The sequence below is a fragment of the Astyanax mexicanus genome, chromosome 11, assembly GCF_023375975.1.
Source record: "Astyanax mexicanus isolate ESR-SI-001 chromosome 11, AstMex3_surface, whole genome shotgun sequence".
NCBI classification, from domain to species: domain Eukaryota; kingdom Metazoa; phylum Chordata; class Actinopteri; order Characiformes; family Acestrorhamphidae; genus Astyanax; species Astyanax mexicanus.
In genome coordinates, this window is record NC_064418.1 from 10,111,983 (window position 1) to 10,137,037 (window position 25,055).

General features: G+C 35.8%; 1 protein-coding gene across 2 annotated transcripts in view; it reads left to right on the forward strand.

The window, feature by feature from the left end:
- The window catches only part of uxs1 (UDP-glucuronate decarboxylase 1), a 48,110-nt gene that overhangs the window by 11,464 nt on the left and 11,591 nt on the right, over nt 1–25,055 (forward strand). For both annotated transcript variants that reach the window (XM_022680510.2, XM_007227947.4), the window contains exons 2-9: nt 2,200–2,227; nt 3,739–3,787; nt 7,064–7,107; nt 9,809–9,869; nt 11,094–11,274; nt 15,442–15,546; nt 18,610–18,669; nt 20,052–20,173. In XM_022680510.2, coding sequence (XP_022536231.1) covers nt 2,200–2,227; nt 3,739–3,787; nt 7,064–7,107; nt 9,809–9,869; nt 11,094–11,274; nt 15,442–15,546; nt 18,610–18,669; nt 20,052–20,173 — 650 coding nt within the window. The remainder of the gene's footprint in view (nt 1–2,199; nt 2,228–3,738; nt 3,788–7,063; nt 7,108–9,808; nt 9,870–11,093; nt 11,275–15,441; nt 15,547–18,609; nt 18,670–20,051; nt 20,174–25,055) is intronic.

Genomic DNA, 25,055 nt, shown 5'->3' on the forward strand with positions numbered 1-25,055 from the left:
GATGCAGCTATTGTTTATTTTTGTAGTCGACTGTTCTGATGCTATTATAAATAAATGTGCAAGTAGTCTTTTAAATGAGTCATCAGTTTTTTTGTTTTTTTTTCTTTTTAAATAAATGTTGATTATGTTGACTAATTGTTGCAACCCTAGTATACAGTATTCTCTGTTTCTGGTGTGTGAGGCGAGTATTGTGTCTTAAACCTTTTGGATGCAGGTCTGAGCTGATGGCTGTATAGTAAAAAAAATACATACATAATACATAATGTTTTAAAAGTTTTGGAAGAGGAACACCATTATTTATTTTTTTTTGATAATTTTCCCCCTTTACACAACTACAATGTATATAAAACGAGGCACTTAAGCTTTGATTAAAGTGTAAAGTTTTTACTTTAGTTGAATATTTTAATAAGATAGGTGTTAAGGTAGAGCTGGGCAATATGACACTATTTTATGTTATTTTTTTTTATAATATCCACTATATACTTTAATACACATTGTGTGACTTCTATGTGGTCCTCTATTTAAAATCTCTTTGGTTTGTTGTTATAACGAACTGCACTAGAATTTGTTAAACAGAGTAAGGCCCATCTGCTCAAGTGATTTGGCTCAGTGTGATCAGAGTGCTTCACAGTTTACACTTGCTATTATAAACAGCACTAACAGGGCAATCTCACCAGGGTTCATGTTAATTGAACCAAAGCTGATATATATGAACACACCCTAAGTGTGACTCCAGTCGCTGTCTCTGGTGTCTTGTGAATTGGCGTGAAAATATGCAGTAGTACTCAGTTAGGTAGCTAACCCAGTGGCTTACTTCCAGTCTTTGATGTAGATTATGACTTCCATTTCATTGGAACATAATCAAACAATAGTACGATATCAGGTCAAGAGTCAAAAGGCTTTTACTATCATTATATATGAGAACACACACACATACAGGGCACAGATATGGGCCTCTGTTTGCTTAATATTCGTGCAATGTAAAATTCATATTAGAGGTAGCCATGCAGGCTGCAGTATAGCATGTGTGTTTCATGGTAAACAAACCAGTAGTTCACTGTGCTTATGAGAAACATACCATTAAACATTGTCAGACTTTTCACTCTTCACCCTTTTCTCTTTCTCCTCATGTCTTATTCATTACTCATTCCCTGCTCGTAAAAAACGAGAGCAATTTGTTTGCCGGTCACACACATTTATTTGAGACAGGGTGTGTAAATAGCATCTTATACACAACTGTGCTGTTAAATCCATGATTTATGTCGCAACAGGAGCTAGTTCTAGAGCTCTTGTTTAAGAAATAGTACATTTTCTCTATAGGGAACCAGGAATTACCAGCAATATCTCACAGGTAATATCAGAGAAGCAGTTTGTTCCTCATAACAGTGGGGTTTGCATTCTGAAAACACCAGAAAACAAAGATTACTCATGGTGATGCACAATACGTATTCAACAGTTGATGTCTAATTGTTATCTATAATTACACCAACACAGCAGGTAAAGATGGAAATACAAAGGCAAGAATACGGTGCTCAGTGAACATATAGTTGCGTTGATCTGCGTCAGTCACCACAATGTGTAATCATTTTTGTGTAGGCTTTGACGCACAGAGAGCGTGCAGTCTGGTAGACTAACCAGATTCACTACTTATACTCAGAGTCTAGTGAGCGGAAATTAATTGTTAAGGACAGACACGACAGATTCCCAGATGTGCTATTTTTTTGTGTTGAGTTGTTGAGTGTTTGATCTAATATTTTTAAAACTTAACTTCTCGTTTCGTTTTCTCTTCTGTGCAAACTGAACGGAGTGTTTTCAATCACTGTGTGTGAGTGGCCTAAATGCGCCTTGTTTTTATATCCCTCCAAAATTCAAACTTTTTGATACAGCAATGCAAAGTTTGTCTGGTCTGGTTTCAGTCACTGTGAATAGATAAATCGTAGAAATGTCGTAGGTCATAGAAAAGTCGTGATGAACTAAGATGAACTGATCTTATATTTTATACAAGATTAATGTGTAGTATGTTTATGTGTATATATATATATATATATATATATATATATATATATATATATATGTATATATATATATATATGTATATATATATATATATGTATGTATTACTGTATTTGTTTAATATAACATTTTTAACCTTATTTTAATACTTGCTTTTTTTGGTTTCTTTTCTTTTCTGTTTTTCAGCTGTCTGGGGAACCTACACCAATATGAGGTAAAGGTGCTTTCTAATTTTAAAGTTGCAGATAATCTCACATATAGATCTACAACAAACTATATGAAGGTCCAAAAAGACCTATCCAAAAAGACCTATTGGCTTGCACTCAATGTTGTTCAGCATTGCGCACACACAACTTGTATAACCTCTATAGAAAATTATTTACAATACAATACAATACAATACATTCATCCATACATGAGGTCACCATATGTCAGAGTAGTTAATACTAATCAATCATTGATTTATTACAGTTTAGGTTTGTTGCTGACCATGTGCATCTTTTTAGGGCCACAATTGGCTTCTTGCAGCATGATGTTTTTCTTCACTGAAACACTCTTGGGATGTGGTAGAACAGGAATTTCACAGAATAAATGCTTCTGAAAAATTTGCAGGAATTGTGGCATAATTGTCAAATTTTACAGAAATCTTAAAAAACATGTTTCTAACCTTATGTGGAATCCATACCATAAAGAACTGTTTTGAGAGGGGAATATACCCTTTAACAATGAATGCACCAATAATCTGAAAAAGTGAGGACTCTGCATATAGACTGTTTACTCAGTGCAGATTAACATAAAACCTCAAATTAAAGATGACAGCCTGTGCATCAGTTCTGTTTCCATTTATTAAATGGAAAGCATGTTGGCGTACATAGCTGAAAACTGCACAGACATCTGTCTGTTAGGATGAAATAGGATTAGAGTGATTTTATTCCTACCTAGTTCAGGTTCAGGCCTTGATTTAGTTCAGACCCAAGATAGCAGATGTGAAAGATGCAACTAGTAGAGGTAGCCTCAGTCCTGATTAACTGGTTCTCCATTAGACAATAATAGAAGAAACAGAAACAACAGAACCTTCAACTTTAAGCTTAAGATATCTGGCTAACTGCTAAACCGGCTTTGTGGTGCACGCTTCTGGTAAGGCAACATACCAGAACCAGACACACCCTTATTACCAATCAAACCCAGAGCTGCTTGTTTCTATTAAAGCCAAGATTCGTAGTAGGCAATTTCAGGGCTACTTGAGTGCTTAGTTAACCAGTATAGATTTTATTTGCAACAGTTAATTGAATATCAAAGGATAAAGACATTTAGGAATATCCTAGAGTCAGAATATGTAGCCCTCATTAATGTAGAGACACAGAGTGCTGGACACATACAGCATGTAGTGCAGATAAAACTAACAGTAAGTCAGACAGTGATAGACTGTGTGTCTTGTGAAATGTGTGTGTTACGAGCGTCTCTGCCTGTCGCAAATCAAACCTGTGGATTAAACCTGCTTAGTGTGGTGCAGTTTGGAAGCTCTAGGGGGATCAGTAGAAAGCCAACTTCAGACTGTCTGAGCATGAATCCATGTGGTGCTGTTGACAGGCTTCCACCATGTGTCTCTATTAGAATGTGCAATGAAGTATTTCAGCTAAAGGTTGCCTGGGCGTTTTGAAAGGAAATTGTGATTATGTATTGTGTGGCTATGGCTGTGCATGAATCACCTTTTCCTGCTCACAGGTCCATCCAGGAGCATGGAGAAACGAAGATCGAACAAAGAATAGATGAGGTTGGTGAAGTCGAGCTGCTTTTGTTTGATGTCTCTTTCTCTATGTTTGATTTTCTCCTTTTTCTCTAAAGCTCATCTGTCTGCCCTTTAGTCCTGCATAGTGTAGTGTGTTTTTCTTTCATATAAAACCTTAGAAATTAGCTGAGGTGACACCTTTGCTTTTGCCTTTTTGACATGGGATCAGTTGTGTAATAATGTTCATCCTGTATGATGATTATTATTATTATTATTATTATTATAAAATGTGCCGTAAGTATCTTGTTTATTTTTACTTCATACACCTTAAAAAGATGTGCCGCTATTATTGCAGTGAGAAAAAGTTCTTCAATGGTTTTTCAGAGGTTTTATACGGCGTTGAAAAGGCTAATGGTAATAAACATAATGTCCAATAAAAAAAATAAATAATAAATAATAGAAACTATAGGCTGCAAGCCTATGGCAAGTGCAAATTTCACATTGAAACTTGTCGACCTGTTCTTTTCTGTGAAAGCGTTGAGCTTGGGCCAAGTCAATTCAAGCAAAGCTTTAAGGAGCACATTCCTGGAGAGAAATTTAACCTAGTTGAAAACTGTATTTGCCTTCAATTAAAAAAATCAATTCAGTGTGGGGAACTATGCCCTTTAACAATGCATGTGCCAGGAAACAACTGAGAACTTGAATTTATTTGGTTTCTTAAAGTTGGATGACTGTGCTTATAAACATTCTACCCAATTTGGACAATGTTACCTCCATTTATCAAATGGAAAACACTTCGGAGAACAGAGAAGAATCAAGAAAATGCCCAGACATCTATCAGACATTTTTAAGATGTTATTATAGCATTTGAATTTATAGCATGAGTCAGTAGGCTTGAAATGAGGGTGGGGGGCTGCACGTTTAACCCACAGATATTTGTCTGCTGTCTGGCTCATTTTTGTTGATCTTTTAATTCAAATGTTTACATTATATGCTGATCAAGTATAACATTATTTATATACCCATTTTCACTCTATATAGGAGCAATTGCAGTTCTAGAATTACAGATCGAATTCTATCTTTTTTTGCATACTTGCACTATTGGTGTAGTCGTTTGTATGTGTTGTGCTAAGTTTACTATATATTTATACGGTGGAGCAGCTACTGTATAACACATACTAACCCCTAATACACCAGCACCACACTAATCAGTGCTAATCACTGCAGTGCTGAGAATAAATGACCTACCACCCAAATAATAATAATAATAATAATAATAATAGCTGCTCTGTGGTGGAACTCTCCTGTGGGTTCAGAGTATTGAAGACCAGGGTAAATGGAGGATAATAACAAAGTATGCAGATAAACTAATACAGAACTACAGTTTTTAATTATAGAACGACACACTATTCCTATATGTTCAGTTGAGCTGAAGAAATGATAATTAGTGTAAAGATTCTCATGGTGTAGGTGTTTGCAGCCATACAATAATAGTCAAAATAGATCTGAGCCTTAAACATGCTCATTAAATGCTGTGATCACTTCATCTGTTCTTATCCTCAGTGCCTACTCATCAATGGCCGAAACTAATTAGATAACTGCTTTCTCCATATCTGCCTGACCTTAAAGTTCAAAGTGTCTCGCACGGCTGTGAGATGGAGGTTCATTTTGAACCAGCCTTTAAAAGGATGACCTTTGTTTCCGCAGCTGCTGATGTGTGATATTTCATTAAAGCTGACTTACAACAGGAAATGTCCTGAGGTCCGCCAGTCTGAAGGTGTTTGGCACTGGGGCCGTCAATCAAAATGTCAATAAAGTCCGATCTTTCTATGCAACAGCGAATAAAAAGATGCGTAATTTGTGCAAGTTTTTAAAAATCAATTAAGATGATTAATCTGCCGTATCCTAGCAGCTACAACATTTTGTTAGCTGATAAAAGAATACTTTGTTTTAACCCTCCATGAAAATCAACACAATGTTCAAACATCTGGGCTGTATTACTGAGTAGAGCTCATGAAATTTACTCTACTGAATAAACAGGAATATCCTGGCTGCATTTAAATACTTTCATTGACTTTCGTGTTCCTGTTTGCTGTCCTTGGTCTTGCCTGTTATGTATCTCGCTGCCGTAATACATACCAGTGACTGTATATAAGCATGGAGAGTGCAATGCCTCTCAAAGTAAAGCCACCACAGGTCTAGCACCTCTGCTGACTGGGGATAAGCTTTGTTTGTTAATTTAGTGCATTTTCAACATGATTTGGAAGGCCAGTTACCCAAAACCTATTCATAATACCTGCTGGTGAAGACAAGAATGTTCCTTCTCTGGTGCTTGTGAATCAGCCACCTTCTCTTTTTCAACTTCCACTGATGCAGCATTGCATACAGCCAGTGTTCTTGGAGGAAAGCTTAGCTCTTATACACAAGCCTGTGTCAGCCCATTTGATATGGGACTGGACTGTAACCAAATCTTTTTTTCTCCTCTAAACTGTCCCTATATCTCCTAATATAGGGACAATAATAACTTTTTTTTGATAATATAGCCATATTTTTTATACTGGTTTGCTATACAATAAAAAAGCAGGAATTTACTTACACATTAAATGATTGACATAATTGGCTGAAACAGACCAAACACCATGTGTTTGTTTTATAATGAGCAAAAAAACTCTGGTGAATCTTCTCTCATTTAATTTTTTCCAATTTCATTCACTTAATCCAAGTCTCTGAATTTGTTGCATAAAGGTAGTAGAAAATTTGCATTTCCTTATTTTTCTTTTACAAAGTGAAGAACCCTTGCTTCTCATAGATAGTTAATCTCGGCACAAAGTTGGCACAAGTAGTTTGTTGAGAAATAATGCAATAAATGACTGTGTGTGAGCTTAAAAAAAAAAAAAAAAAGCACCAGGTCACACAGTCTGCTTTGGTAGAATTAAATTTCTTACCTGTGGATAAGAGTATGTTTGTGAGCCTAGAAATGTGTTTATGCAAATAACTAACTAACTGACACAGTACAGTGCTGAAAAAAATACTTTGGTATCTGCCAAATTCTGCTGAAATTCATAGATTTTGATACTATTAGAACATTTTAGATAATGACCATAGAATGCACTACTTGGACATGTTTAATCATGCATTAGTTTGTTGCAAACATCCCTTTGCAACCTACATTTGTATATTACAGGAGAGAGTGAGTCTGAAAACACCAATGTTTCACTGGAGTTTTAAGATATATATATATTTTGCTATTTTTGCTTTTACCTTCACCTTTTCTGCAATCATTTGTTTGTTTATTATTATTTTATTACTTTTAATCTGCAGGCCGTGGCGCCACTGAGGGAGAAGATTCGGGACCTTGAGCTTAGGTAAGTTGACACTATGCTGTTATTTGATATACTATGTAGACAAAGATATTGGGACATGGCCCTTGATCATTGAATTCAGCTTTTTGATTCAGTCCCATTGCCACAGGAGTATAAAAACAAGCACCTAGTCATGCAGTCTGATCACCATTCTTTCAAATTCTCTTAAAAATGTTTGTAAAGAACTGAATTTCTGAAATTGTAATCTTAAAAATCCACAAGGGAATATGATAAGACACTGAGTACAAGTAAATACGTGCTTGATTCAGTCTTGTTGCCACAGAAGTATTTAAACAAGCACCAGGTAACACATTCTGCTTTTTTTTTTAGTAGATATTTATGGAACTCACTGAGTTACAATATGGGACTGTTCCAGGATGACACCATTGCAGGAGTCAGTCTGTGAATTTTCTTACCTATGGTTTCCCCTGAATGTCACATATGACATTCGTGTGGGTTTATGTAATGCAAGCATGTGAGGAAAAATTTAAATGTACAAACACAGAGCAAAACTATATAAATAAATATCATGAATATGAAGGATGTGATAATATAGCCATATTTCTGTACACTGTTTTGCTATACAGTAAGAGAGCAGAAATTTACTTACACGTGAAATGATTGACATCTTTGACTGGAACAGACCATTTTCTGTTAAGAGTAGTGTAATATTTTGGTAGCATATAGCAAAAGCTATCAGATCTGTTTAGCATGTGGAACCATAGATTGAGAAAGGACAATAGGCAGGATAACATTAATTTAAAAAAGTTCCTTTCAGCTATTGGGGCACATCTCACTTTCCAAATTCCAAAATTCTCCAAAAAGTGCCCTACTTGATGTCAGTGTTTTTTTATTTTTGAGAAGCAAAGAACCTCTTTTGTCAACAGCAATTTAGCTTAGATCTTTTCTGAGTTATTTCTTTCCAGTTTCATTCATTTTATCTCAGTGGCTGATTTTGTTGCATAATATTAGTAGAAAAATATGCATTTTCTTATTTTTCTTCCACAAAGTGATGAGACCTTGCTTCTCATAGATAATTAATCCCGGCACATCGTTGACAGGAATTGTTTTGTTCTTTAAAAAATAATACGCTAAATAACAGTATGTGTGTGAGCTTAAAAAAAAAACAAGCACAAAGTCACACAGTCTGCTTTTGTAGAGTGAAATTTCTTACATGTGGAATTCTTCACTTTCATTTATGTTTCCCCAGAATGCCACAATTATGTAAACAATTATATAAATAAATATCATGAATATGAAGAATGCTACGAACAAAACAACTGACATTACACAGCACTTAGCCTTGTGGAAGTGAATGCCTGTGGTATAAAAATACAGAGATATGTAATATGCTATTATGAAGGTATTATGATATTATCTAAATATTATGTAGTCAGATTGTACCTTATAACACAGAGGTTACTGAGGTGGAAGAATTCAGTATTTGTTTGTTTTATGTACTACACTAGCAGTATAGGTTAGGTTCATTGCCTTCTCCTATAAGATAACGTCCAGTTTATAGAAATTGTGTCTAAATATTGGCATATTGCCATAACAGTAAATGTTTTTTTTTTAAGACTGTGTAGTTTGCAGCATTATCTTTTCCTAAATATGAATTTAACTTCAGGATTTTATTACATTTGATAGAATTTAATGAGACACCCGGTCCAAAAAATACATAAACAGACAACATAGATTAGTAGATCTGAACACATAAACAAAAATGTAATAAATGTACATTTTTTAACACCAAAGCAGAAGTGCAGCAAGTTTGTGTCTGCTAAGGATTTTTATATTCTGGCAGCTTCAGGCATGTAAATAAGTATGCAGTGGAATGTTTAAAAAAAAAAATCCCTGACTGGAAGAGGAAATTCAGTAGAAAGCGGGTTTCTATTTCCAGTTGAATCAAGACCAGCAAGCTTCTCGTTATTACTATGAGACAGCTGCTGTTGTTAGAAGTGTCCAATCTCACGGTCCGGTCCTGAGTTGATTGTTCAGTCAGTGTAGAACCAAAATTAATTTTATTCAAGGAGGCATTTACAATCAACTCCTGGATATACAGTCTGCAAAAACTGCAAAGTATATAGATTTTAGATAAATACTGATATTGCTGTGAAATTATTACTGGAGGTGATGCTACATAAGGTGACTAGAAAAAAAAGCTATTTTTATAATGCAAGGTGACAATTTCTAATTAAACAACTGTTAATATTGAACAGGTCACCATAAAATCAATCAAATCATATCATGTCTCCATGCCTCCAACTATTTCCCTTTTACATCTGTTTGTACATAAGGGATAATCCACAGTTAGAGTACCGTAGATACAGGTACAGTGGAATCATAAGCGTAATCTGTTATGCCAGTTTTTTTTTTTCATGAATCATGCATAATTATAGTTATTTTTCTTATTTTGTTGTTTAGTAGGTGAGGATTGCAAGGCGAACCATCTGAAAAAACAAACAAACATTTTTTACACAATAAATCATGGTTTAGTTTTTTCAGACCAAGGCAGACTTGTGGTTCTTGGCTTCTTTCTACTTACTGCTGATGTAATGACTGTTCTCCTTCTTTACTGTCATAAGAGAGACATATTGTGCATTCATACAGGGTCTGAACTGATTTGAGGGAAGACCAGTTTTAAAGCCAGGTGCCAGAATAAATTAACTCATTTCTCACATGATCTTCCTTCTTCATTTTCCAGTTTTACCCAAAGATATCCACCTGTGAAGTTTCTGTCCGAGAAGGATCGAAAGAGGATTTTGGTAAGAGTATTACAGTATAATACATCTCCTAGTATTTTCTTGCAATCTCCTGAAAAGTCCAGATTGTTGGGCCAGATATATTACAGTGTTATAAAAGCAGCAGGCAGGAATTCAGGAACAATTTGATGCTCTTTTCATGAAGTCTGAATCTGTCAGATTGACTTTAAATGAAAGGAAGTGCTCAGAACAGTCAGCTGAAAGGTGGTGACCTTTAATGCTGACTCTCTACATTGATTTTATCAATGTTGTTTTCCATGCATCTGTCAGTTTTGAGAAATGTAAGAGAGTTTACAAAAAATATTTTTTTATTGTTTTATTGCTGTATTTTACATCATTAGAGCTTAGAGACAGAACCCACTGGCATTTAAAGACTCAAATACTCAAAACCATATATCTGTTTTCTGTTTGTTATTTGATGACAGAAAGATATATGTTTAATTTCTTGATTATTTTACCGATATATTCTGTTTCCTGCCATGTTGATCAGTAATCAGAACTTTTTTTCCTCAGATTTATAAAATTAAATGTTTTCAAAGAAATACAAAAATATTACCTCCTCAAGCAGGGGTACATGCTTTTATGCAAAGAGATCTCTGATACCCTAATTTTTTAATAATATGTCAAGATGCATATAAAGATTTGAAAATGGAAAGCGTTTGACTAGTGGGTATATTGAGAGATTTGACTGTGGGGTGTGCTAGTTTGAGTAGATTATGGATATGATTGTATGCTACTCCAAACAGTAAATTTCTTTTTTTATGTTTTTATTTTATTTTATATATATTGCTCCGCGCTTTATCAGTACCTGATTAACTGACGGAATGGGATTTTTCAAGTTCCTGTTCCTGATTCTGTTGTTCCTAGAAGTGGCATATATATATATATATATATATATATATATACTTTTTTTATGTTCAATATTGTGAGTTGAAATCCAGCCTAGTCTCTTTTATTATGATCTGAATTAAATAGGGTTAGTCAAAGTCATAGGACATCAATTTATTTCAGAAACAAAAGAGAAAATGATATCTAAATACCCCAGCAAGTAATGAGCAAATTATTTCTAAGTACAGTACTTGACCACCATCTTGAAACATCCATTCATTACTGTGACTTTTGACTCTTCTTGTATATTTTAGATAATGTGCTGAATGTACATTATAAACATTTTTTAAGTGACCGTTGTATGGATGTGTTTTTTTTTTTTTTTTTTTTTTTTTGCAGATTACTGGTGGTGCAGGCTTTGTGGGGTCTCACCTGACAGATAAGCTGATGATGGACGGTCATGAGGTGACTGTCGTTGATAACTTCTTTACCGGCCGCAAGCGAAATGTAGAACACTGGATCGGTCATGAGAATTTTGAGCTCATCAACCATGATGTGGTGGAACCATTATATATTGAAGGTGGGTGTCTTGCATGTCATGAAATCAGTATCTGAGCTGTTATTTTTTTCTTGGAATCCCTGGTGTCTGCTATATATAAAGCCCCCTAAGCATTGCACTTTGAATCCATGGAATTATATTTACTCAGAATTGATAAAGCACTCAGAAATACCTTTGGGATGAGTGTTTTATGATTCAAAGTATTTTAAAAATCACCCAACATCATTACTCATGCCTCACTAATGCTCTTATGGCTTTATACAATGACATTCTTTCCATTAACCCAGCAAAAGCAGTACACCCAATTTAATGCCTTTGATTTCAGATGAAGTGTTAAATGAAGTGTCACTAACATTAAAGATTAAAACATTTAAACCGCCTGCCTAATAATTTGTAGGTGCCCCTTGTGCTGCTTTAACAGCTCTGACCTGTTGAGGCATGGACTTCACAAGACTTCTGAAGCTGCCTTTTGATAATTGTGTTAATTAGGTCATGCATGGTGAAGTTCACGCTGCACAATTTTAAGCCCAATTTTCTAGTCATGACTGTTTTTAGAAATCATCAACAAAAGCTTTAGATTGGAGGCATATGGAGGCTCCATCACTAAGTGTGAACTGCTGACAGATGTAATCCAAGAGCTTGTCGAATGAATGCTGATGCCTCGCCAAGCCAAGGGTGGAGTTATATATATCTTTTCCTTCTGTATGTTTTTACTGCCAGTCAGCACACAAACAACTTGAATTGCTCATCTCTTACCTTCATTTTAGAAAAAAAAAACAAGCAGTCTCTATGGATCACCTCAATAAGATTTAGACATCGGTTCAGCATGTCAAAGTGGCTCAAATCCATTTAAAACGTAATAATGTTTAACAGTGTCCTAACTTATGTTGATTAATAACCAGTTGAGACTGTGTTTATTAATATTGTAAGTACTGTTATTTGTAACCCTTTTTGTACAGTGTTTCTGAATATTTTTGCACTGGTATGAGTGTATCAGACACAGCAGTACTGCACAGAGAAATCAACATCTCAATATTCCTGCTGCACTTTTTGCTGCCAGTCCTCACACAGGCACCTTGAACTGATTGCTCATCTTATACTGACATTCATTTTAAAAGAAAAAAAAAATAACAAGCAGACGTCATAGGTTCATTCTGGTCACCAGGTACTTGTATTGTTTAATCCACTATGACTATACGATTCCTGATTACAAGACCAGGAGTTGTGAAGTGTGAAAGGTACAGTAGAATCACTGTGTGTCTCTGAATGTGTTCACTGGTGTGAATGAGTCTTGTCTTGACCTGTCCTGTCCTGTCCTGCAACAATTCATCGGTGTAATTGACAATTTCTACTATAAAAAAATTGTTGACTAAGAATTTAATTGTCTGTGTCCATTGAACACAAACAAACACATTTAATTCCAAAATACTCTACAGTCTGTCTTTACTAGTTCTGTACAATTAAAACACTGACTTCTATATTACCAGTGGTGAGTTAAGTTACTGCAGAGGTGAGTTTAAACAGGCCTTACTCCTTCATTAACATTTGTTAAACTAACGTTAGCTGACTGTTGGGGAGAAACTACTCTGTCCACTCCATTAAAATGAAGTTATATTTTATGGTAACTACAGACTTCAATAATAATAAAAAAAAACATATATATATATTTTTTTTGAGATATCTCCTTGAAAAAAAATTATATACAAGTATCCTAGAATCTCCTGAAAATAACATCCAGACTGCGTAAATGTTTCCTATAATATACTTTGTAATTTTTAATTTAATATAGGTATGTAAAACTATTAAAATATACTGCATTTTGGTCTTGGGGCCTACGTGTTAAACTCTCCTCACCAATAGGAAATACAAATGAAGGCATAACAAATAATAATCGCGACTAATCGAACAACGAAATCCTCAGATTAGGCAACTACTAAAATAGTCATTAGTTGCAGCCCTAGTCCTGTCCTGTTGAATGATGTCCTGGATATGATCCTTACATTTGTCCATATTTTCTGCCTCCAATGCATCAACAACCCATCACTCTAACCCCACCACCCAGTCTTATTTTATACAGTTTTATTGATTGTAATAGCAGCGTTTGTCCGCTTTGGCCAAAAGTGTTCGAAAAAGCAGGCTTGGACCCAGAGGGTCAATGGTTTGTGGGTATCAAACCCACAATCCTGTGATCAACTGCTATGCACTTTTTTTTACAAATTTCAGTTTTATCACCTGTTGTAGTTTTGTACCCACCCCTAAAAGATGCCATTGTACAGAAATGATCACTTTTATTCTCTATACCTGTCAGCAGTTTTACTGTTATGGCTGATCAGTGTGCTGTTAAAGGTACAAGGTGCCCTTTGTAAGTTGTTCTCCCTGACTGTGCTCTATGTGTAAAATGTTGCCTGGGTGTGCATTCAGGAAACGTGTTTCTGGAACAGAAGCGGTTACAGGTGAGAGATGAACAGAGTGAGCAGACTGCTTTAATGGAAAATCTGTCTGCCAGTTCCAAGTCCTGTTGAGTCACAGCATCTGGTGACCAACTCTGGTGCACTGCGAGCATCAGCACTGTGAGGGCAGGGGGGTGATGTTAGGGGTCTGTGTGTGCTGGTATGTGCCGGTGTGTTCATGTGAGTTTGTATACAATATTGAGTGTAGCCAGAGATCTACAGGCCAGATTCAGCAAGTTCACATGGAGTCCTGGGGTAAGATGTACACAGTCCAGTGTACTTACTTTATATATATATATATATATATATATATATATATATATATATATATATATATATATATATATATATATATATACTCAGTGTCATTTTCCAGCTAAACTGGGTAAGTAGGAGTTTTTTGGAGGTCTATAGTTACAGACTGTAGTCATTTCGCTTTATATTATCCGCTATTATTATTTGGGTGGTGGATCATTATTCTCTGGTAATAGTGTTGTACTGGTATGAGTGGATCAAGTCAAGTCAAGTCAAGTAGTTTTATTGTCAATACTGCATATTTACAGGACATACAGAGAATTGAAATTACGTTACCCTCCTTCCCAAAAATTAGAGCAAGTACAGAAAATAGATATATAATATAAAATAATGGGAGACACTATATGTACAATACAACAAGGACACAGTAGACATATGTGAGACAGAAGACAATAGTGCAATAGTGATGGGGGTTGAAAATAAGATATATACTATAAAGAATGGGAGACACTATATGTGCAATACACAAATAGACATACATAAGACAGAAGACAATAGTGCAATAGTGATGGGGGTGATTAAGATGGGATGACGGTACAAGTATAAACAGAACCCGTATAAAACAGTAGTGCAAATTGTATAATAGCTTAAGGCTAGTAAAGTGAATGAGTGCATAAAGTTCTGAAAGTTCACAGTTTTATGGGGAATAAAAGTGTGTATGACAGTGAATTAGATACAGCCACAAGGTGAACCAGCTAGTCCAGAGTGTCAAATAGAGTGTTTAAAAACTCCAGCAGCACTGCTGTGTCTAATTCATGGAAAATATTACCCACTAGAAACTCCAATAAATCTAAATAGGACATATGTCAAGCCACTTAAATCATCAAACACCTGCTTTTTCTATGAATCCTGCTTCTAACAAATGTTTAATTTTTCTCCACTGTCTGTTGGTTGCCAGTCTATTTGCAGTCTTAGTAAATTGGTCTGAACGAGGCCTGCTGTGCACAGGAGGCTGTGACTTTGCCTTAGGCTCTCCTTTACTTCCCCTGCTGTGATGAAAGGAGCTGTTTGTGTTTTTGACCGATCCTTGTTTTCTTTTTTCTTTTTTTTGTCAATTCAATCCATGTCTTACTTCTTTATTGAGTTGTGCACTATTTTAAATAATCATCTGTTCACATATTTACATTTAAAAGTGCTATGGTGAAGACTGGGCAATGTAGGGAAGAAGGCATTAATAATACTTGGAGAAGGTTTGTTGTATGCTGTGTTCTTGCAACAAATGCAACAAATTAAGGATAGTTTAGATAAATATTTGGTGCACTGCTTTTGTCTTGTCAGGGTTTCTTTGAAGTGTTTTACCTTTCACATAGTTTACAGTATTATTAACATAGATTATATTGTATTTACATATTTATTAATTATTTGTTGTTGCTGGTGTGGTCTTCACTTCATTGAACTGTATTTTTTTTGTCTATTTCTACAGTGGACCAGATCTATCACTTGGCTTCCCCTGCATCTCCACCCAATTACATGTATAATCCCATCAAGACCCTCAAAACCAACACCATTGGCACTCTCAATATGCTTGGTAAGTACTCTCAAAAATAATTTCATTTCAACACAAAGTACCTTGATTTGTACGTTACTTTTTCTACTTTCTAAAGGTAAAAGTAATGGATTACAGACTTCTATCAGGAATACTTTAAAAATGCTTTTGAATTCTTACTGTGACTATAAAAAATAAGGCAGATTGAATCTTTGGCTTATTCATCTTTTTCAGCCTTGCTCTGTCACAAGTGGTAGTTTGGCAGTATCTTATTATTCATACAAGGACACTCTCTGCTCTCTCAACATCTATCTTATTCAGATGTGTCTAGAGCTACTGTCAACAACAAGGATAATTGCAAACAAGTGGTTGAGCCTATACGTTGCTGTAACCTGACCGGCTACTAACGCACGCCATTGGCTGGTTCGCCTTGAATGACAAGAAATGCGTGATTAGTATCTCTGCTGTTCAATAATACTGTCTGATAATGGTAATATAGAAGTGAAAACTCAGTCAGTCTATATGACCTGTGGCATTGTGACCTTTTTTGGCCTTTAAACCTAATATACATTAAGTCAGACTTGGGGTTTGTGATTTGAATTGTTGATGCTTGTTATGGAAAATACAAAATGAATAAATAATATAGTTAGTAATTAGTATGTTGGAGATGTAGGAAGAGTAAGTGCTCTTTGAAAAGCTCTGTCTTCAGGAGTATTTTGAAGATAGTGAGGGACGCTCCTGATCTGGTAGTGGAAGGTAGTTTGTTCCACTATTGGGTAACTATATAGAAGAACAGTCTGGATTTCTGTATGCCAATATTTGATAAAGCTAGGCGATGTTCATTGGAAGAGTGCAGTGGATGGAAGGTAACTTAGTCCTTAAGGAGCGAGTGTATAAAAGAAAGCTTGTTCTATCATCACCTTGTAGGAAATTGTAAGAGCTTTGAATTTATTACGAGCAGCAACTGGTAGCCAGTGGAGCTCAGTGAGCAGTGGGGTGACTTGTGCCCGTTTTGGCTGGTTGAAGACTAGACGTGCTGCTGCGTTCTGGCGCATCTGTAGTGGTTTTAATACACAGGCTGGGAAACCCGTTAGCTTTGCATTGCATTGCAGTAGTCAAGACGTGAGATGACCACTGCTTGTACCAGGAGTTGGGTGGCCTGTTTTGTTAGTAATAGGCTAATCTGTCTCATATTGTATAGTGCAAAGTTGCAGAACCGAGCAACTGAGGCAACATGGTGAGTAAAGAGAGCTGGTCCTCAACCATAACGCCCAGTTTCCTAGCAACCTTTGTTGGGGAGAGTGAGAGTGATCCAATGTTTGCGTTGGATGGATTGTATTGCTGGTTGCACCAGAAGTTCAGTCTTAAATATGTTTAGTTGTAGGTGGTTTTACTTCATCCATTCGGATATGTCTGAGAGACACTGAGATATCAGTGCTGAGATCGAAGGATCTTCAGGTGGGAATGATGGATAGAGCTAGGTGTCATCAGCAAAGCATTGATAGGAGAATGTATGTAAAAGCAAGTGTCCGTCTGTCTATGTTTTTAAATGCGTCAGAGAACATTGTTTCACCTTGAAGTTCAACAGCAACTATCAACATTATTGCTAATTACACATTGCTACCAACGAATATTGTTATTGTTATGGATAAAAGCTGAGACTAATCGAATCTTTATGCACCCAATGATTTGATTATGGATGTTACAGCTTAACTTATGGCAGTTAAAGCTTTATTCCTCCACAGTATTCAGACTTATTATTATTATTATCCTTATTTTCAATGCTTTAGCTATTGTATTTCAGCAAGAACATGATGACCACTTTAAACAAACATCTGCTATAGTGGGTGACTACTCTGTAATGCAGCTGGTGAGCAAATAGAAACATTACGTTAACAACTGACGACATGTTCACAGATGTCTCCATTCATCCACTCCACCTGTTTACGCTCTGTAATTGGAACATTTCTCTATTATGCAAAGGGTCAGATATGCTTAATTGAATTTTTGGGTGTGTAGCTTATACAGCATTAACACATCCACTCCATTTAAATGTTCCTCCTCTTAGACAACCAGTGAAAAGGTGCCCACATTTAATACATATTTGAATTATTATTAAATTGCATTTATTTTATTATTAATTATTAATTTTACACACAGTCCATTCAGAATATTAAGTCCACTTCCTTCTTTCTGCACTAATTGTCCATCTTATCAGTTTTACTAAGCATATAGAAGTGCTTTATAATTCTGTAATTACACAGCAGTTCTGCTGCAGTTTTTAAACACCCCATTGTCACTGCTGAACTGAGAATAGTCCAGCCATATATATCCAGCCAAACAGCATCCTGCATATGGTGCCCTGTGACAACTGATGAAGAACTAGAGGAAGACCAACACAAGCTGTGCAGCAACAGATGAGCTTCTGTCACTGACTTTACATCTACAAGATTGACATTTCATGCCAGTGTCACTGCAGTGCTGAGAATAACGACCCCTCACCCAAATAATAATCATAACTGCTCTGTGGTGGTCTATTCTGTGGGGTCCTGAGTATTGATGAACAGGGTGAAAAAAGGACCATAATAATAAGATATGTAGAGAAACAGATACAGAACTACAGCCTATATTATAGAACTACAAAGTGGTGCTCAGTGGAGCTGATGTAATGGACTGTATGCATGGATAGACTGGTTTTGTTCTTCAGTATGTATATAATATGCGTTTTGGGCCAAATTATGTAAGTTCTCTTAATTCTTATTCAACACATATATTCTAAATTGTTCCAAAAAGCAGTTCTCGTTTTGTCCTGAAGTCAAGTTTGAGCCCCCATCACCATGAAGTAATGGCAAGGTAGACTAGATTCTAGAATATCTAAATGAAGTTCAAGACTTCAGCTTAAATTCAAGGAGTTTAGCAAACGTTCCATTGAGTGTTTATAAATTGTTCTTGTTTTTTGGACTGTGAAATAATCACAACAGTATTACTGTCCATTCTTCTAGACCTGACTCTGTCTTGCTGTTTCTTGTCTTTATTAGGAATAAATAGTGAGTCAGGTTGAGCTTAGGTTAGAGTTGAGCTGATGTTTCTCTTGTCTTTCTACAGGTCTGGCCAAGAGAGTGGGAGCTCGGCTGCTTCTCGCTTCCACTTCAGAAGTTTATGGAGGTATGTTTATATTCTCAAAGGGGGTGGTGTAAAAATAACATTAATGATTTAGATGTTTATGTATCACATCACAGAACTTGAAATTAAATTAGAAAATACGAGATGCAAAAACTTGCCCATTTCTAGAGACCTCTTTTTTTTTCAGGAATTTTACCAGACATTTTACCAGTCTAAAAATCATTTATTTTGTTTCAGTGCATTACTAATATCATGACATGCTGGATCACTTTTGGGGAAATCTGTTAAAAATCTAACAATCCAAAAATTCTGTCGCTGCACGTTATTGGAAAAAATGACGTTAATGTGATATTTTGTTGTTCTGCAATTTATACTGCAATATAAAAAATAATAATAAAAAAGGTAATTTTCTCATAATTTGCTAGGCATCAATAGTCCAGTGTATCATGTATTTAATATTGCAAATCTGTGTATTAAGGATTGGATTATATAAATGATATTGGGTATATATAATCACAGATATTGTCATGCACAATGCGAACAGTGAGAACATTTTTTTTTGTATCAAGCATCAAAAAGGTTTTAAAATGTAATTAAAATTGCACAAAACATGCATGTCTTTCAATTTAACCTTGATATTAACTTTGTGTAACTTGCAGTATCAATGCTGAAACAATATTTTGTGCAGCACTAATTTCAATATATGTTGCATAAATAATCAAAGTAACGCAATATAATTTTTTTCACAGTATGAGGCAGCCCCAATCAATTAAAAGGTTAACAGCTTTTAGTAGATTTACAATTATAAAAAATAATATATTTATTATTATAAAATGATACTTATTTCAATACATTTGCAAGGAAATATGTGTTGATGCTTTATAATATGGTGCTATCAATTAATTGTAGTGTTTGTATATCTAATTAAGTGATAGTAGTGTGTCAGATATGAGACCCTTCAGACATGTTTGATGTTTAGCAGCCTGTTGTGTGTGAGGATTTGATTTAAAGCAGAAAGACAGGTGTCGCAGAACCCCTGGGCCTGGAGACAGGTTTCATGTCCATGTCTTTCAGACACACTTTCACTGCTCTGTTTCACACCTCATAATGAGATGCACACGCACTTATATTACACACACACTTATGTTACACACTCTGCCTCTGTTCCACTGCCCCTGACTTCCCGCTATCCTGCTGGGTCAGACTTGCAGTGCGTTGTCCTGCTGTCAGGCTCAGCAGGATGTGTTGAAGTGAGATCCCACATGTGGAGTTTGTGTTCCACATTTACATGCGGACGCATGTATAAACGTTGAGTTGTGAGGTGTGGGCGCATGTGTTGGTGGACAGCTAATAATAATTGGGTGGCTTGTCACATCAGATAAACGTTAAGATGCTATTTTCTGTGTTTTTGTCTGCGCATTCAGACCCTGAGGTGCATCCTCAGAATGAGGACTACTGGGGTCATGTGAACCCGATTGGACCTAGAGCTTGTTACGATGAAGGGAAGCGTGTTGCAGAGACCATGTGTTACGCCTACATGAAGCAGGTAAGTCAGCAGCAGACTGTTCAGCTGTGAATAAATGTTCCGGCACTCTACATTAACATAATACAAATAATGAGTAATTTCCTTTCTTGTGACAAGGTCATTTTTTCTTTATTAAATTGTTAATTTTGCTTTGGTAATTCTAATCAAGGTTTTCCTTACGTTTGAATTAATACTGAACCTACAACTGAAGCGTGGCAAAACAAAGAAGCAAATAAAGCTGCATTTCTATCAGGTATATGAAAGGGAAAAATAACACCTATGTTACAGTCGAGAAAATAGTGGTTATTTATATATATATCTCTACACATCAGCAACCAACCTTACAGAGTGCATTTTTTAAAAATCTTTGTTCAAATTACAGCAGCCTGTTCCTTGAGAAATCAAGCAGTCTCTGGCTGAGATTCAGAGGAATGAGTTGCAGTTCCAGTGCTGATTTCCACCATGTAATAAAGTCAGGCAGCACGCACATATTGACGTTTAAAATAAGCTTGTGTAGCCTTTTAATTTGATATTTTACTTTACTTTAAAGATTAAAATTGACTAAACCTTTAAGCTTCCCAGCTGTTGTTCAATTATTTACATGACTGAATGTTCGGATTCAAAGACGCGCACACATACACACACACTCACACACGCACACAAAAACACCACCAACCCGTGGTAATTCACATACGTACACTACACAAGCTCTACCATGACAACAAACTTGCACCCTTGTGCATTTTGTCTAGAAAGGAGTAGAAAGGAAGAATCTGACAGCTCTCTGAAAATTGGACTCGTCAGATCTCAGGGGCAGCCCTAGTCCCAAACCACCCACTTCTGTACTTTGCTTACTCTGTTAATTAATGTGATTAATAAGCCAGTGCACTATAAATTCAGTTCTGTTAAAGGGTATATATACTTTCAGCTTGTCAGCTATGAGGGTTCTTCTCTTCTTTTATTGATTATGTAGTCTACCTTTGTGTGACGGGTTAATTTCCAGTCTTTACCTAAGCGCAAAGCGGATCTTGAATGCCCAGCCTGAGTGATTGACAGCAGCCTTAGTGAATCTGATTAAATCTGTGTTTGTCCTTCCCTTTATCATTCTCTCAGATTCAGTCTTTTTATCTCTGTCACTGAAGCCACAGCCGTACTTTAGTTCACTGTGTAATGTCGTATTAAGAATAATCTCGCCCCTACGCCTTCATATTTACATGGCGTTGTGCTAAATGTCGATCACTGAGACAGTTCGGTTTGAATGTAATCAAATGCATCTGCCTTTTCCCTTTTTACTTGAAATATAATGACATTTCCAGAAATATCAGCGGGTGACCAAAGACAGATTGGAGAAGATAATAATGTCTGGCTATTTCTGTCCTTTTAAGTTACGCTTCCTTTTCAGATTCTGAACTCAATGTTAATAGCGGTCAGATTAGATGTTTTTTTGTTTGTTTGTTTTGGGTTTTTTTTTTATAATAAATGTGTGTTTGTCTATTGGATAAATAAACACTGTAGAGCTTGGATATGGTAGGAATTCTCAAGGTAAGAATGAGCTTGCTTGGTATAGTTTGCCCTTTACTAGTGAATATATAGTGTATTACTATTGTAGTGGATTGGAGGTTATATTTTTAAAGAAAGGAAATTTTTCAGTTGAATAAAAAAAATGCATTAGACAAACATTATGGATATATAATTTAATTTTATATTATTTATTCTTTTTTTATTATTATTAAACCATTATTCAATTGTTTTTATTTCTATAAAGTCAGGCCACAAGAATATTCATCAAAAATATACAGAAATGTTTTGTTCTTTGGTTATTTATAAGAATGCATTTACAAATGTTCATTTTTAACAGAATTTAGACTGTCTGCATTGCCCTCAAAAAACTTTATTTTACATTACTAGGGCAAGAGCAGTATAGAAGATAAAATTAGACTGTGCTAAGCTGTAGAGTTTTCTGGCCAACCGACAGACTAAGGCACAATGATCCAAAGATTTGGCCGTGCTTTGGCCAAATGTGATCATTACTAGCTTGATGTTGGTCAGCACAAGCATCTGTTAGTTGATTTATGAGCTGGGGAGCTTTGCTTTTCTCTAATCTGACTGGATATCTAGGGATGCTGCATTGGCAACAGTTTAAAAAGATTCAGTGGCTGACACGTCAAAGGGGGCATGAGCCAGTCCTCGGTGTTTGGGGACATTACTGATTATAGGGGTGGCTCATATAGGGGTAAATCATTTTTAAAAGGCAGTTTGCTTTTTTTGTGTGATTTTTTTATGTGATGTACAAAAAAATAAGATGTGCAAATAGAATCAAGCAAAATTACTGATAACAGGGTTTGTTGTCTGCAGTTTCTATTCAATTCCATTCTATCATATATCAGCAGTGAAAATTAGTTTGTGCATTCTCTTCGCATAGTGATAAATCTTCTTGCTGAACTCTCATTGTGCTTGGTAAGTTGCTGGATTACAAATATAATCAATACTGACAGTTGGTTTTCAGTGAATTCAGACCAAAGCATTTATTTTAGCTAATCACTGGTAACTGAAGGAAGCCAGTCTGTGAGGAGCATAAGCAATTTGTGCTCCTGTGTCACCAGTCAGTCATGTAGTGTGACTGCTCCAAAACAGGAATAAGACATTAAAACAGGTGTAAACCACGCATAAGACAGCCTTTAAAAAGATTTAATGTCCTCCTGTCAAAACAGACACTGACAGTTAATAAAGCTGATGATTTTAGTATGGTCAGTATGGCAGTATATCTTGTTTACACACTGAGAATCACTATATAAGTAGACCAAGTGTGATATGTAGCGATACTTAACAGAATGTAAATGTTAGAATCTGTGCAAAGACATGCTGTTTAATTAGCTGAGCATCATAGTTGGACAGCTTGTCAAAACAGATTAAAGTGGAGATGATTATTTTGCTGTCTCTTTGTCTAAGCATCTAGACCAATTAGTTAAACACAATGGCAAGCACAGTACTAGAGGGCTATTTTCCTAATTCAAACAGCTGCATATTGTTCACTGGCTACCTGAAATATTTAAGTAATAGCACCTTTTGCCATTTCCAGGCTAAATATATATTTAGTTGCCAAATTATTGTATCCCTAGAATTGCACAGGAATGTAATGTGAGGCATTAAAACAAGTTCTTTCCAGCTGCAGGCTTAAATATTCCTCTTCCTTTTGGAGAGTGAGTAATTTTACCATTCAAATAATTAGCCAGTTGGTAAATAACCTCACACTTCTGATGGTACACATGTATGCATTTACAAAGAATTATGGGAAAGGCTGATAGTACACATTTGGGGTTTACAATATGTGCAAAAATCAAATGTGCGATAAGGCTGTTGGATTTTGCGATATCGATGTAATGCCTGATAAATTAGTTTAAGCTCCTTTAAAGGTTTTTCAGCATTTGGTTTTAGAATTGTTCCCAGGTAAAGAAGTTTGGTGCATGTTTACTGTGGACCTTTACTTCACTATACCTCACTCTACCTCCCTTCTCCTCACTCTGCCTCACTTTACCTTTCTTTACCTTACTCTACCTCACTTAATCTATCTCTGCCCCACTGTACCTCACTCTCTCTCTCCACCTTACTTTACCTTACACTACCTCACTCTACCTCCCTCCACCTTACTCTGCCTCGCTTTGTCTCTCTTTACCTCACTCTACCTCTCTTTGCTTCACCTCCCTTTACCTTTTTCTACCTCCAGCCTTATGTCATCAGTACAGTCTGCAGTGTGAAGAGCTCCCTCTGTTGCTGCATACAATACAATTTGTATTCACAATGCTACCACAGCTTTTCGATGTGTTTAGCGTAAAAACTCATAACTCAATAACAATAAAAATAGAATATACTTTACACTTCTAATCTTAGGCTCAGCAGAGTAGCGATGGTGCATGTTGCTGATACGCGTTAGGTGTTTTGATCTCATCAAGATCCGTACTAAACCCCAACAAAACCCTTTCACAATCCCAAAAGGGAACCAGTTCTGTTGTCAGCCATCTGTCCACACCTTAATGAATCATTAGCATTATCTTTTCTTTTTGTACTTGTTGTTCTTGTCTATCTAACTGTCTTGTTTTAATTGCTTGCTTCACTGACAGTGTTGCTTTTTGGACTTCATATTAAAATTTTACATCAACGGGTTTTAAATGCAGCTGACACTTCAAAATCAGCTCTAGATATTTTATCTGCTTAGTTGTAAGTTAAATAACAGCATTACAAAATAATTGAAAAGGTGAGTAGCCAAAAGTCAAATTATTTTTAAAACTCTAAAAATGTATGGAAAAAATTGTAATTCATAACTTTAAACCCAATTTGGATGCAAATACCTCTGTAATAAAGCTGAATGTCTACACTTTGAGATCATAATCATTGATTTTTAATGTTCCTAGTCTGTGATAGGCTTTATTACCCATACTTATACCTTTATTAATAACCGATATTTTAAAAACTCCCTGACTAAAAATTGCTGCTTATTATTTTTTGTCACAGGCTTTGTTCATATTCAGTGTCTTTCTCTCTCTCTCTCTCTCTCTCTTAACCCCCCTCCCCCCGTCCATCCTCTTTCTCACATTCTATCTTTGTCCATTAAATGGCTAAATGTGTTAGAGCAGTGGGCCAATAAAGTGCAGACCTGACACCCTTTTAATCCCCCAGGTTTCTTAGCCACTAATTAGCAGGTTGTGGTCACATCCGTCAAGCTCTTTTACCATCATCTTGTCTCTTATATTAGCACCTCATGTCACTTCAATTCTCTCAACTCATGCAAGTGTGAACAGTCACCCGCACACAGAAACACACAGGCTGTACTCTCTGTCTGGGTTTATTTAATAAAAGACAACAAGTTTTTTTACATTTGAAACAATCAGTGTGATGCCTTTATTTA